This window comes from Populus alba, chromosome 6 (genome assembly GCF_005239225.2).
Source record: "Populus alba chromosome 6, ASM523922v2, whole genome shotgun sequence".
In the NCBI taxonomy this organism is placed as follows: domain Eukaryota; kingdom Viridiplantae; phylum Streptophyta; class Magnoliopsida; order Malpighiales; family Salicaceae; genus Populus; species Populus alba.
The window spans coordinates 14,398,093-14,411,789 of record NC_133289.1 but is presented as its reverse complement, the minus strand read 5'-3'; the positions used below and the strand labels follow the sequence as shown (position 1 = coordinate 14,411,789).

The 13,697-nt window shown below is 31.1% G+C and overlaps 1 protein-coding gene across 1 annotated transcript; it reads left to right on the top strand.

The window, feature by feature from the left end:
- Positions 1 to 2,674: 2,674 nt before the first annotated feature.
- LOC118048051 (uncharacterized) lies at positions 2,675 to 7,802 on the top strand. The gene is made up of 3 exons (XM_035057567.1): positions 2,675 to 3,016; positions 6,553 to 6,856; positions 7,008 to 7,802. Exons 1-3 carry the CDS (start codon positions 2,818 to 2,820, stop codon positions 7,615 to 7,617), a joined length of 1,113 nt encoding a protein of 370 aa, XP_034913458.1. The 5' UTR covers positions 2,675 to 2,817; the 3' UTR covers positions 7,618 to 7,802.
- Positions 7,803 to 13,697: the final 5,895 nt, after the last annotated feature.

Sequence of the window (13,697 nt, the reverse complement as noted above, 5' to 3'; positions counted from 1 at the left end):
CCTTATATGGTTGATAAGAAGCAAAAAAATTTGGTATTAGAACTTAAGAAAGAGAAGGGTTAATTAAGAGACCGAAATATGGGCACTCAGCAATAGGTTTTAATTATGATGAATGTAGACAAACACTAGTAAAAATGGTTATAATTGTTGAGTTGCCTTTTAATTTTATGAAGGGTAAAGGATTTAGATTATTTTCTAGGAACATGCAACCTAGATTTGACATTCTTTCTCGTTTCACTGTTATGAGAGATTGTTTGAAACTTTATTTTGAAAAGAAAAAAAGATTAAGGATAGCTCTTAAGGTTCAACAATTGTGCTTAACAACATATACATGAACATTAATCCAAAACATTAACTATATGTCCTTAATGGCTCATTGGATTGATAATGAATGGAATTTGAATAAAAAAATTCTGAATTTTTATTAAGTTTCCAATCATATGGGTGAGACAATTTGTTAAGTTATTGAGAATTGTTTGTTAGAGTGGGGGATTGATAAACTTTTAATTGTTACATAGACAATACAAGCTCCAATAATGTGACTAATTCATATTTAAAGAATGTGATGAAATATTGGCCAACTACTATATTGTCAAATGAGCATTTGCATGTTAGATGTTGTGCACATATTGTAAACCTCATTATGTGTGCTGGCTTGAAATAGATTAATGTTTTGGTTGTTAAGATTTGAAATGTAATTATGTTTATGAGATCTTCACCTTCTAAACACCTTGCATTTAAGGAATGTGCAGAAAAGTTACATATCGAGTGTAAAAAGTCATTGTGTTTGGATGTTACAACTCGATGGAATTCAACTTATCTTATGTTAGAAGTTGTTGAAAAATTTGAAAAGGTGTTTGTGAGGTTAGGTGAAAGTGAACCTAAGTATATGAGTTACTTTTTGGATATTGACTAAAAGGGGAATAAAACAAACATAGGGTCACCTAGTTGAGAGGATTGAGAAAATGCTAGAACTTTAGTGAAGTTCTTAAAGATCTTTTACATGGTTACATTGAGATTTTCAGGCTCAATGCATGTCGCATCAGATTCTTTTTTCAATAAATTGATTTACATGTATACAAATTTGTTGCAATTGTGTAAAAGGAAAGATAATCTTTTAAATGGGATGGTGATGAACATGATGTTAAAGTTTGAGAAGTATTGAGGTTGTGAAGTAAATCAAAATGTTTTATTATATATGGCTAATGTTTTGGATCCACGTCTCAAGTTGAAATATGTGAAATTTTGTTTTGGTGAGTTGTATGATTATGACAAAGCACAATTGTTAATAAAGAAGGTGAAAGATAATTTGGTGAGCTTGTATGAGTTTTATGTGAAAGCCAATGAAGTGGTGGATAACAATAGGCATAAACAAGATATTAATGATGTTATTGATGACATGGAGGTAAATGTTAACACTTTAGCTCGATTTAAAAGGCATTTGTAGGAGGAAGATAGTATTGGGAATAAAAATGAGGTTGCGAGGTATTTGGTTGATAATTGTGAGGATTCTAATGATTATAAATTAGATATTTTAGGTTGGTGGAAGAGTAATGCTTCAAAATATAAGATTCTTTCGGAAGCTGCACAACATGTTCTAGTTATTTCTATATTCACAGTGGCTTCTGAATCAGCTTTTAACATAAGCAGTCATATACTTGACCAATTTTGAAGTTCTCTATCTTCAACAAACAATTGAAGTTCTTATTTGTTGTCAAAATTAGTTGCATCATGAACTAATTCTAACCAATATTGAAACCTTGATGAATGATTTTGAAACCTACAAAAACCTTGAATCATATAATTTTTCTTATAAACTTACACATTTTATTTTATAATCTATTATTTAATGTATTTTCATTCTAAAATGTCTAATTTTTTATTTTGTAGAATTTGATGAAAAGTTATATCTAGCAACGAATGACAATTAAAGATGATGTGCACAATAAAGACTTATTTTTCTGGCTTGGAATGTTTTATGACATTGTTATTTATTGTTTTTTTAAACCCTTTGAATGCCATACTTTGTAATTTAAATTTTAATTTATTGGTGTGTGTTATTTAAATTCTTCTATAGCGGGAGTTGGGAGTTAAAACTCTTCTATAACAAGAGTTCTACTCACTCAAACAAAATAAAAGAAAAATATTAGGAAGATAAAAAAACATATTGAACACAAGAGTGACACTAATAATTTAATACAAATAAATATTTAATGGAAAAAAATTAAATATATTTTGGAATTTTATAAAAAAATTAGATAATATTAATATCATTTACAAGCTCATCAGAAAAATCTATTAAAAGCTCGTTGGAAAGCCCATTAAAAAACCAATAAAAAGTAAAAAAAAAATAGATTTTTTAAATTTTTTAATAAAAAAAAAAAAAAAAATCAATCAATTCGAACTAATTTAAGTTTTTTAAAAAATTAATTTAATTATTTTTTTAAATAAAAATTAAATTAAACTAAAAATAATCTCTCCTGCGTACAATCATTTATTTTCTTACGACCATTTATTTAGTTGAGGGTAATACTCAATATACATTGATAAGGGAGAAAAATAATAATAATAATAATCAAGTTCCGGGTTGGGAAGGAAGCTAGTGAAGTTACTACAAGGATTAGGAAGAGACGATAAATTACAACAAAATTTAACCATAAGAGGCTGACAAGGCAACAAAAAATAACGCAGCTTTGAAAGACATCTCCTCAAAACAAAAACAAAACCAATTATCCGACGGCACTTCTTTAGGGTTCATAAGTCAAACAGGAACGCGCTTGCTTAATCACTTACTACTTCAAACAGAGAGAGAAAACGATGGGGTCCAGAGACAAGGACCAAACGACACCGCATCACCAGCCTCTCCTTAGCAGCCTCGTTGTACGTCCATCCGTCAGTGACGGAGGTGATGCCGCCGGAGGTGGAGGCCGTGCCGGTGGTAGCGATTACGAGCCTGGCGAGGTCCGCCGTGAACTTCCATCTTATTCTCGCTCCGATCGATACTCTGACGATCCTGGTTCGGTTTTTTCCTCTTTATTTTAGCTTGTTCGTTTTTTTTTTTTTTTTTATCTGCTTTTATTTTAATTAATATTCATATATGTGAAGTCCTTTTCTTTTCTTTTTTTGAAACCCTAGATCGGAGTAGTAGAGTTATTTGAGTCAGTATATAATGATACGATTGGCTGTAGATTTATTTTTAGCTCTAGAACTAGCATTCTGAAAGCTATGTTTTTTTTGGTTGATTATTTTATGAATTGTGTTTGAAGGATAGGAGTGAAGAGTGATCTGGGGAGAAGTTTTCCTTATAATAATACATTTCATGACATGAATGAAATTAATTGGTTATTTTAGGTTGTAATTTGCACCTTATTGCTTAGTTTATGGAAATCATCGTTTAATTATGTGTAAAGTCTTCTGATATTGATATTGAAGCTAATATTAACTATTTGGAACCTAGCTTGTATCTCATAGAATGGGAACATATCGGTTTAATTGTGTAACTTTTTTGGGTGGAGCTCGGTTTAATTTTGCAATCCTCTGTATGCTTTGTTTGTTGCTTTCATAAAAGTTGATAGTGGAATGTTGAGGCGGCATCATTTCACAGTTTGATGTTAAGCCTCCAAATGTTTGAATTGCTGGAAACTTTACAGTGGATCATCTGGTTAAACTATCCTTCTAGCTTATGTTAAAATATTTGGGTATTAAAATGGTGATACCAAGTGTTTGTTCAATATGTTATGATTCAAGTAGAAGGATTTAGAACTGAAAAGAAAATTCATTGACCTTTTCGTCTATTGTGTTCCTAATTGTGATCTTCCTCTTCTTTTTTTCCAATAAATTTGGCAATGATGTTTCTAATTTGTAGAATAAACAATGAATCCTGTAAGTGAATGTTGTAATCACATTCAACTTTCCAGAGGTTAGGTAGATGTTGAAAATACCAAAAACAATAAAAAAATAATAGTTTTTGCTTATTAAAATGGCATATCAAATCTAGAGTGAGATCTAAATCATCCCATATACGATGAAGTCCTTATGTATTGAAGAGAAGAGTAGAAGTATGACCATGAAAAGGTTTTTTTTCAATTGCATATTGGATACCTTTGGAGTATGTAAGCTTTTTCTCAAGATAGGATTTTTGGATGTGGTGGGAGTCTATATCTAAGCATGCTACTGCATTCTTAAATGTAAACTTTGAATATAATGATACTACTACCTTTACTTTTTTTGAGGCTTAAGTGTGCTATTACAAGTATTTTTCACTAAAATTTATAACTGAAAAGGAACTTCTGAACGTGATTGCATGTTGTAGAACTTCTACAGGATCCATGGCATGCCCATGGAAATGAGTATCTTTTATTGTGGGTTGAATTATTTTGGAACAATAAGAGACGAGAATGGGATCAATAATTGATTTATTTTTCTTCTACAATTGGTTGAGAGGCTCTACCTTATAGGCTTCACTGAGAAATAGTAATCAACTTCCTCTTGCAATTTGTTTCTCTTTTGCTGAATAACCTGTTTTATATTTTATAAGTTGAAATGGTTCTCATAATACTATGGTTTATATTTCTTCTCATTTAATTTGATATTTTTTCTTTTGCTCTATTAGATAGAATATTTTCAAAGGTTACTTGTCAGCATTTGACATTTTGTTAATTTATAAATTTCTGCAGAGTCAGATATAAAATCATATTATTAGGTAGTCATTTTGGTCATATAATATTTATTCAACAAGTTTATCTATTTATACACCAAAGTACTTTTTTTCCCACTCATTGCATTTCATGTCGAGCTTCTTGGTCTCCTACCATATGAGTGTCGAATTGCAAGTAAATTTTGTTGTTGTGTGTTACAGCTTGCCTGCAAGAACTTGGGTCTTGAGGAAGGCATGTTGGTGTGAGTGCAGTCTTGGATCATGATCTCAGGGGATTTGGTTTTTCTATTATGGTCAATATATTTATGGGAAATGCAACTATCATTATTTTGAGTGGTATGGGAACTTCATCAGATGCTTGTGTCATTTTGCTGGAAAGCCATTTTTATGTGTATGTTCAGGGATGTTGGGGAACTTAATAAAATGGTTCTGTATAGTGTGGGGAAAACAAATATTGTCCTGTACAAGCTGTTTTCTCTTAAGGATAATTGAGATGCAACATGGTCTGTGAGTGTTTTTGGATACCACCATTATCAATTGCAACAGTAACCTTGATTTTAACTGGTAAGGGACAATGGGGCTGGTATGTTTGGGGTGTGATCAAGTGTGCAGGCTGCCTTTCGACACCTGGAATTATTGCAGCTAGCTGATGGGTATCTGGCTCAGGTTTTTTTTTTTTTTGTAGTTGGTGGTAAATTCCTGGTAACTCATAAATTCTAGAAGGTATCTGAATCTGTGTCGGAATTATTGTTGCAAGAATCAGTGGCTTGATTGGGATTGTCATTATTTTAATTTACTATTCAACATTTGGATGGTTGAATCAGGTTGAGTTGAATGGTTCTTAGTAGCTGTTCAGGAATTCTACTTTTCAGCATTGTTACATCAAGTCTGAAGTCCATAAGAACTGGGGAATTCTATTATTATCTCATTTTTCTAGTCTCTGTTGTGCTGTTTAGTTTTTGTTTAACTGGTGATTATTTAGTCTGGGAAGTTGCTGCATACCTCTTTAAAATCTTGGGTGATGGTCTCCATTGGGTTCCGATTTCCAATTGACTTTAATTGGCTGTATGGGGCAGGTATTAACCAGTGGCAGATTGAACATAAAAAGTACCATTTTGTGTAAAGGCAGGTTGTAATGGCTTCAGCCTACCTTCTACCTTGAGCTATGGGGTACTGTGGTTGATAGGAACATATATTGTATGAACTGTTTCTAATAAAACACTCCGGTTTCTGAAGATAATTGGTAGCTACTTGATTTTGTGAATTATTTGGCTACTGTGAACATTGGTGTCTTCTACTGGTGGAGTACTTGGTCTTCCCTGCTCTTATTGAAGCATGTTTTGACTGAAGTTCCTGGGACATACTTGTGATTGGGTTTTGGTGGTCTGTGCTGGATACAAAGTTTCATTCCCATTGCTATTGTGAAGTTATGGCTGCTCCTGATATATTGTATTGGTGTTGGTAGTTCAGTGCTTAGGCTAGAATCATATCTTTAAGGATGCTGTTGGTGATGAAATAGTTGGGGATGGCATGTTAAAGTAGGAAAGCTGGACTTGATTTGTTCTCGTATATAGATTGTGGTGATTTCAAGTACTTGGTTTTAGTTATCTCCCCCTCCAGTTGTATTCAATATAATGTGGGCTATCATTCTGAGAGATAGCAACAGACCTTTATCATGCAACCGCCTTACTCTCCCACGCTTGATTTCTCCTTTTATACCACTTTTTATGGGGAGATGCCCTGCCTGATGATTGATGTCATTGCAATTTTGTTGAATTGGTTATTTCACAGTTTTTGGGTTAAATCTGCGGCTAGCATTACTACTTTGCACTAACAAAATTTCTCCCTTGTTTATGGGGGTTGCTCATCTTTAGACTTTGCTGGCTTTTTTCCAGGATATAGACTTCGTGCAGGTTCTGGTTCTCCTGTACGTCGTAGGGATGCAGATCGCCGATACAGTTCTGATTTTGATAATTCAGGGGCCCCACCTCGAGGTCGTGATTTTAGCAATGGGAGGGATCGTGGTAGATTTCGAGATTCTTCACCCCCCTATGCTCGAGGAAGAGGTGGTGGCAGGCCACTTGGCAGAGGTTTTGATGGGCCTGGATTTGGTCCAGGGCCTCTTAGAGGGGAGGGCATGAGTAGGAATAATCCAAATGTACGCCCAAGAGAAGGCGACTGGATCTGCTCTGATCCTTTGTAAGTTCATCGTCATTTTTTTTTTTTTTTTTTGGTTGTAATGAAAGAAAAGGTTGTACATTTTAACAATTGATTTTGTTTTAGCATGTTTCTTATGATACACCATGAGATGGGGTGCCTTCGGATCTTATGCTATTTTTTCCTGTCTCAGATGTGGCAACCTGAACTTTGCAAGGAGAGAGTACTGTAACAACTGCAAAAGGCCTCGATATAGACCTGGGGGAAGTCCTCGGAGGGGCTATCCCGGCCCTCCACCACCACATGCTCCTCCAAGACGCTTTCCTGGTCCTCCATTGGATCTTTCTCCAGGCAGGACCATGAATGGCTATAGGTCTCCTCCTCGAGGGTGGTCCAGAGATGGACCCAGAGATTTTGGGCCTGGTGGTCCTCCACCTCCTAGGCAAGGAGGCAGGTTTTCTGACCATGATATGCGGAGGGATCGGTCTGATTATCCAGATGATGAGTACAGGGGGAGGAACAAATTTGATAGGCCTATGCCAATGGACTGGGGTCATAAAGACCGTGGAAGGGATGGCCTGTTCAATGAAAGGAAAGGGTTTGAGAGGCGGCCACCCTCTCCACCTCTACCTCCACCTTCACTTCCTCAACGTGGCAGATGGGGACGTGACGGGAGAGATAGGAGCAGATCACCAATTAGGGGAGCCCCACCACCAAAAGAGTTTCGACAGGATATGTACATGGAGCGGGGGCGAGATGATCGGCATCCTGTTGGGCGAGACAGAATGAGACATGTGTATTGACAGTAGTGAGGCTATGCAGTTTGATTGGTTCATCTTGGTATAATAGTAATTGTGCTCTTTGTTGGGTGATGATGGATGTCATGGCACAGCTCTGAATTTATTTATGTTTTCCGACTGTTTTAAAGATTGCGTTATTTTTGTTTCTTAATTTTGCTTGGAAATTTATCTTAGTTATGATGCATTAATGTGGGTCTTCAATTTTATTTTTTTAAAAAAAAAAAAAACACTTGGAACCGGTCTATGGTTGTAGTTCCAGTCGCTTTTTTGCTGCTCCTGGATGGTGTTTTTTTATTATTATTTATTTATGAAAAATGCACTTAGTTACAATTTGGCATGTAAGCAATGGTGCAATGATTCATCATATGATTTACTACTGTGATTATCAAGAATACAAGATGATGTCTGCTTATTTATTATTTGGGAAAATTACACTTGTAGTTTAGGGTTTTTTTTTATATATATAGTTTACTCGCTATACTTTCCAGCTTACATTTTTAGTCAGTAAAAGTTCTAAACATGATAAAATAATCAAATTATATATATATATATATATATATATATATATATATTTAAATTGAAAATTGATCAATTAACATATCAATCCTTTCTTATAAGGTGATTTTTTCTCTATCAGAAAATTAGTTCCTTTCTTTATCTAAACCCAAATTGAATAAAAAAAACTATTGTTTCTTATTGATTTTTCATAATTTCTTGTCTCATTGTGGTTGTCTTTTCTCATAGTGTTGTTGGAGTAATAAACATGTGTTTTAAATATATATTTTTTTGGATTGAGACTTCAAAAAATCATTGCTAATGTGTTTTGTTATTGTTAAACATAGTTAATTCATTTGTTTATAGGTTGTTTTTACTTTATGTAAATAAAAAGCACAAATTTATAAATGTACAAACATAAATTCCAAAGGTAGAAAAACCATAAAAAAAAGTGTGTTAGTCTTGTTTAATCTACAATAATCAACATTTCTAACACCATCTTGCTAGTTGAAAAAAAAAATTAATCTTGTCTTTTTAAACACCTAGAAAAAAAACCTCTAATTTGAAGGTAATGGGTAAATAATGTTTACATAACTCTATTTTTCTTCAAACATGTTTAATTAAAGTTTTAACTCTTCTAGCAACTTTAATCATTATCAAATTTTATTATTTACTTGTTTTTTAAACCCTAAACAACCTTAAATTGTATTTCACATGTTAACGTTTATATAACCCTAATTTTATAATCATTGCTTTAAAACATGTTTGATTGATATAATAAAGCATCTATTAAGTTTGTTAACCTAACAAATAATATTTTTTTGGAAATCCTAAAAAACTCCCAAACTATAGCTTATGGTATTTTTTAGACATTCTTAATTTGTTTCATAATTATTTAACCATAATGTAGTAGTTTATTCTTTACCATTATATTATACAAAATGCAAGGTATAATTGTTCATCATGGTGGTTCTTTGTTTATCCAAAAAAAATTAATGTTTTAACTATATGTTTTACATAAACATATTGTTCATATACAAACAAGTATATGATGTACACTTTAATGGCTTTAAAATAAAGGATGACAGAAAGAATAAGATTGTTGATGATGCCTCAACATTATAGATATTAAGTATGCATGAACAAGAATGCAAAGAAGAAATTCATATAAATGTTGATACTAATATTAATCCTTCACCATTGAGAAAGCCTTATGTTATTCGAGCAAGCCTAATAATGATAGGGTACCTGGAACTAAATATATTTCTCCATATAATGATAAAGTTAAAAAAAGCAATAAAGTGTTACTACTTTTGGGTTAAAAGATTTGAATTTTGATGAGTATAAGTAGAGTAAATAAAGTGTTACTACTTTTAGGTTGTGGTTGATAGATCCATTAAATATAAAAAATCTCATGTTTTGACCAATGTCAATCACTTTAGAGATATGTTAAGATAGTATGAAATGAAGCATAAATATCACCTTAAAGTATATTAATTAGAAAGAGAAGATTGTAGCAACATGTATTGGTGATCGTTATGCTTAACGGGTATATGTTTCTCTCCTTCCAGGTACTAACACATCTATGGTGAAGTCTTTAAGATAGAAACATAATTGCTTTTGGTCTATAAATATAAAAGTTATTAATTCAACATAGATAGCAAATAAATTGTTACCAATAATTAATGGTGACCCAAACATTTTAAATAAAGCCTTTAGTACAATTCTAGAACATAAGTTTGAGATTAAACCACACTTGATGCAATTATGAAAAGTTAGGATCAATGTGAAAAAGTTTTTTTAAGGAAGTCATAATAAATCTTTTAAGAAACTCATTAGATACGTCTAGTTATTGAAGTAATATAATCTAGGTTCTTATTTTTTTTAGGGTTTGACCCTTATTACAATTCAAAAGTGTATTCATCGTGAAACTTTCAATAAGTTTGTATTTGTTTAAAAGCGATAAGGAATAGCTTTGTTAATTGATGTAGGTCATTAATTGGGATAGAAGGATGTCATCTCAATGATCCATATGGAGGAGTCATATTATCAATAGTTGTTTTAAATGGCAATAATATATTGTTTCTTATTGTTTATGTTATTGTTGAGTCTAAAAACAACAACACATGATGATGGTTTTTATATGAATATATGAATCCATTAAACAAGGAATACATTAGAGGCAATTTTGCATAATATCAGCAAGCAAAAGGTAAAAATTGTTTTTTCTAACCATGGTGAGTGTTTTTGTATCTATATGAAAGTATTTTATTTTACAGAGACTACCAGAAACTATTGTCAAGATATTTTTGGTGACAATACATAGGCATTGTTAAAGGTATATTTATGTTATTTTGAAGAAAAAAGATTTTATGGTTTGGAACTCAAGATCATGTTTTATGGTGCCTCAAAAGCTTACTTAAATCTTAATTTTTGCAGCTATATAAGGAATATTAGGTTAGGCATTTGTTAAACCATGAATTAAGGTAGAAAATATAGCTAATAACTTGGCAAAATCATTTAAAAGCTGAGTTTGGAATTACATGAGTATGGCAATTGTTATGTTACTAAAAAAAAGTATGATGAAACTTATGGCTAGGTTTCATGATCGATTTGCTCGGGCTGTAAGTTATGAAACAAATACAACACCCTATATTAGGAAGTTGTTGGAAAAGTCTATAGAGAAGATAAAAAAATACAAGAATGATTCTAACTAGTTTTGATGAATATCAAATCTATAAGGGCCAAACCAAACTTTATATTGATTTGGTGAAAAGACAATGCCCTTATGGCAGGGGGGTAATGACTAGGATTTCATATAAACATATGGTTCGTTGTGAGCATCACAAAAGAGTTAAGTTATAAGATATATGTTATGCATACTACATTGTTGAAACATTTAGGAAGATATATTTTTAGGTGATGCACCTTTTACTAAAAATTGATCTCCATCACAATGAAGGATATGTAATTTTTCTACCTCTAAACCTTAAAATAAGTGTGAGTAGACCAAGAAAGAATAGAAAATGAAGAAGAAAGAGAAGATCTGATATTATAAGAAAAAAAAATCTTCTATATTTAGATGCAGCATCTGCAAGTAATATGACTAAAATCTTAAGACATGCTAAAGAGATAATGCTAAACAAATTATAGGTGGAAAGTGGTGGTAGAGTATCCATAATTAAAAAGAGATCTAATAATGGGTGACAGAAGTCATGTTGTTTTATCCTCTTTTCAACTCTTAACACACACATGTGATTCTATTAAATATGTTGATAATTATATTAGTTTAATAAAAAAATCTACATTGATGTTCTCTTAAATTACAAACTTGTACATTTATATTATTTTAACACTTTACCCAAAGTAATTTTGTTGATTAAAGAATATAGAAAAAGACTTGTGACTCTGAGCAATATGTTACTTCTATGTAATTGTTAATGTTTTTCTGTATTGCAATATGGATGTAATATATATGTGGATCATTTCCATTAAGGTGTTGTTTTTTCTAAAAATGCTTTATTGTTAATGATTTGTTTTTTTTTTTTCACAATATGAATGCTATATTGGTGTTAGCAAAGCCACCTTATGAATTTATTTAACATATTTATGTTCTTGCATTTTGCTTAATAGTTAATAGCTAGCAATACATTGTTTTACTTTATTTGTTCGATGTGAACAAATAATAACATTGTTCATACTAAATTAACTACCAGAAACAACTTGACACTTACAAATCTAGCTTCTATATTGTGATTCTTAATCCATACTCTAAGTAGTTTATCTTTCATTTTCTTAAACTTATATACTATTTCCTTAACATTATTAGCACCTTCTCCCCCTATCATAGTTAATTCAATTTTATTTATAAGGTTTGCACTAGTTAATAAAGGTATATTTGTGTGACATATAATCACATATGTAGAATAACTTGTTTTTACTAGTTTTTATTTATGATATTCTAACAACTACGCTGTCTTTACATTTAATGCACTTTCTATTCTTAAACTTTAGTCCATTCAAGTTGCTAGAACTTTGTATGATATTAGCATTTGATGTAAATGATGATATGTTGATAATGTGCATGGTTGTTTTGCTATAACTTTTTAACTTTAGTCTTTGAAAATTCATGTAGTTTGTGTTCAGTAGTAGGCGATGTTTGTTTAGTGGTGGGCAGTGTGCACACTGAATATTTTAAGTAGTGTGTGGATTGAGATTTTTTTGGAATTCTTGCTATGTTTTGGTGGAATTTTAGCAAGTTTGTTTGCCATAATTATAAAGAAAAGAGGGATAAATATGAGTTGTTATGCTTAAATGGTGTATGCCAATGCGTAGTTTGTGGCTGGAATATTTGATAAGTTTGTTGTGCTCATTTGTTTGTTGCAAATGGGGAGATAATGATTGGGATTTTTTGTTGTTGGAAAATTATTGCTTGTGATTGGAAATGACGACTGTTTATAAAAGAGTTTGATTTTGATTGTGTGAATTGGTTTGAAAAAAGAATAAATATATTTTTAAATATTTGTAAAGGTAGCATTTTTGTAATTTTATGATAATTGATTAACTGGCTATTGTTTTTTAATTGCAATGATAACTTTTAGGTATTTTCATTATTTTAACACAATATAGGTTTTATAGTTATTAAATAGAAAATAATGACAATCTATAAATAATCATATATTATTTATTTATTTATTTTTTTTTTTTACAGACTGGAGTGAGAATGTAAAATATTATGCGTATATAAAAGTCCATAATGTAAATTATACTTTTTTTAAAATATAGAGACTAAAAAAAAAAATAAAAGACCAAATAATAGGATGATATATTCATGTGTATTTGGTAATGTGATGCAATGTGCTAGCATATAATTTGAAAAAGCATTTTGAGAAACAATTTTAAACCACATTACCAAGTAAAATTGAATTTATCATGTGCTAACCTAGGTTATAAGACAATCACTTTATTTAAAATGCTCCAAAGAAAGCATGTTTGATATTTAAGGTCAAACTTTGCTCATAATCCTCCCCTTTTTTAATTATTTGCAATTATTCTTCCATAATTTTTTTGAAATCTTACTTATAATCTTTTTTATTGTTTTAATTTTAATCTAAATGTCATGAGCTTGTCTTTTGCAAGATAATTGTCCGACACAATATTTCTTTTTTAAATGTTAATAAGACCCACATGTTAATTTTTGTTAGTTTATGATTATGTTTCTAATTAAGAATTTGAGAAAAAAAAAACCAAAACTCAATAAAAAATGTTGTTTTTTAACTCAATTATCTCTTATACTAAAAGAACTAGGGTGAAACCCTAACTCCTTCATTGTTCAAGTGAATATTGAAAGAGCTAGCCCCTTTTCATATATATATATATATATATATATATATATATATATATATATATATATATATATAACACTTCCACCTTTTTATTTTTTTCCCTTTCAATTGAATTATTTTTTTATATTTGTTTTTCTAATTTCATTGTCTCCTATACTAAGAAAACTAGGGTAAAACCTCAACTCCTTCATTCTCAATGTTAATATGAATGGTGAAAGAGTTGACTTTTTTAAAAAAAATCTC

Excerpts from the sequence above, each read along its gene's own strand:
- LOC118048051 (XM_035057567.1), top strand. The coding sequence starts at position 2,818 with ATGGGGTCCAGAGACAAGGACCAAACGACACCGCATCACCAGCCTCTC. Across the intron at positions 3,017-6,552 it reads TCGATACTCTGACGATCCTG|GATATAGACTTCGTGCAGGT; the intron begins GTTCGGTTTTTT and ends GCTTTTTTCCAG. Across the intron at positions 6,857-7,007 it reads TGGATCTGCTCTGATCCTTT|ATGTGGCAACCTGAACTTTG; the intron begins GTAAGTTCATCG and ends TTCCTGTCTCAG.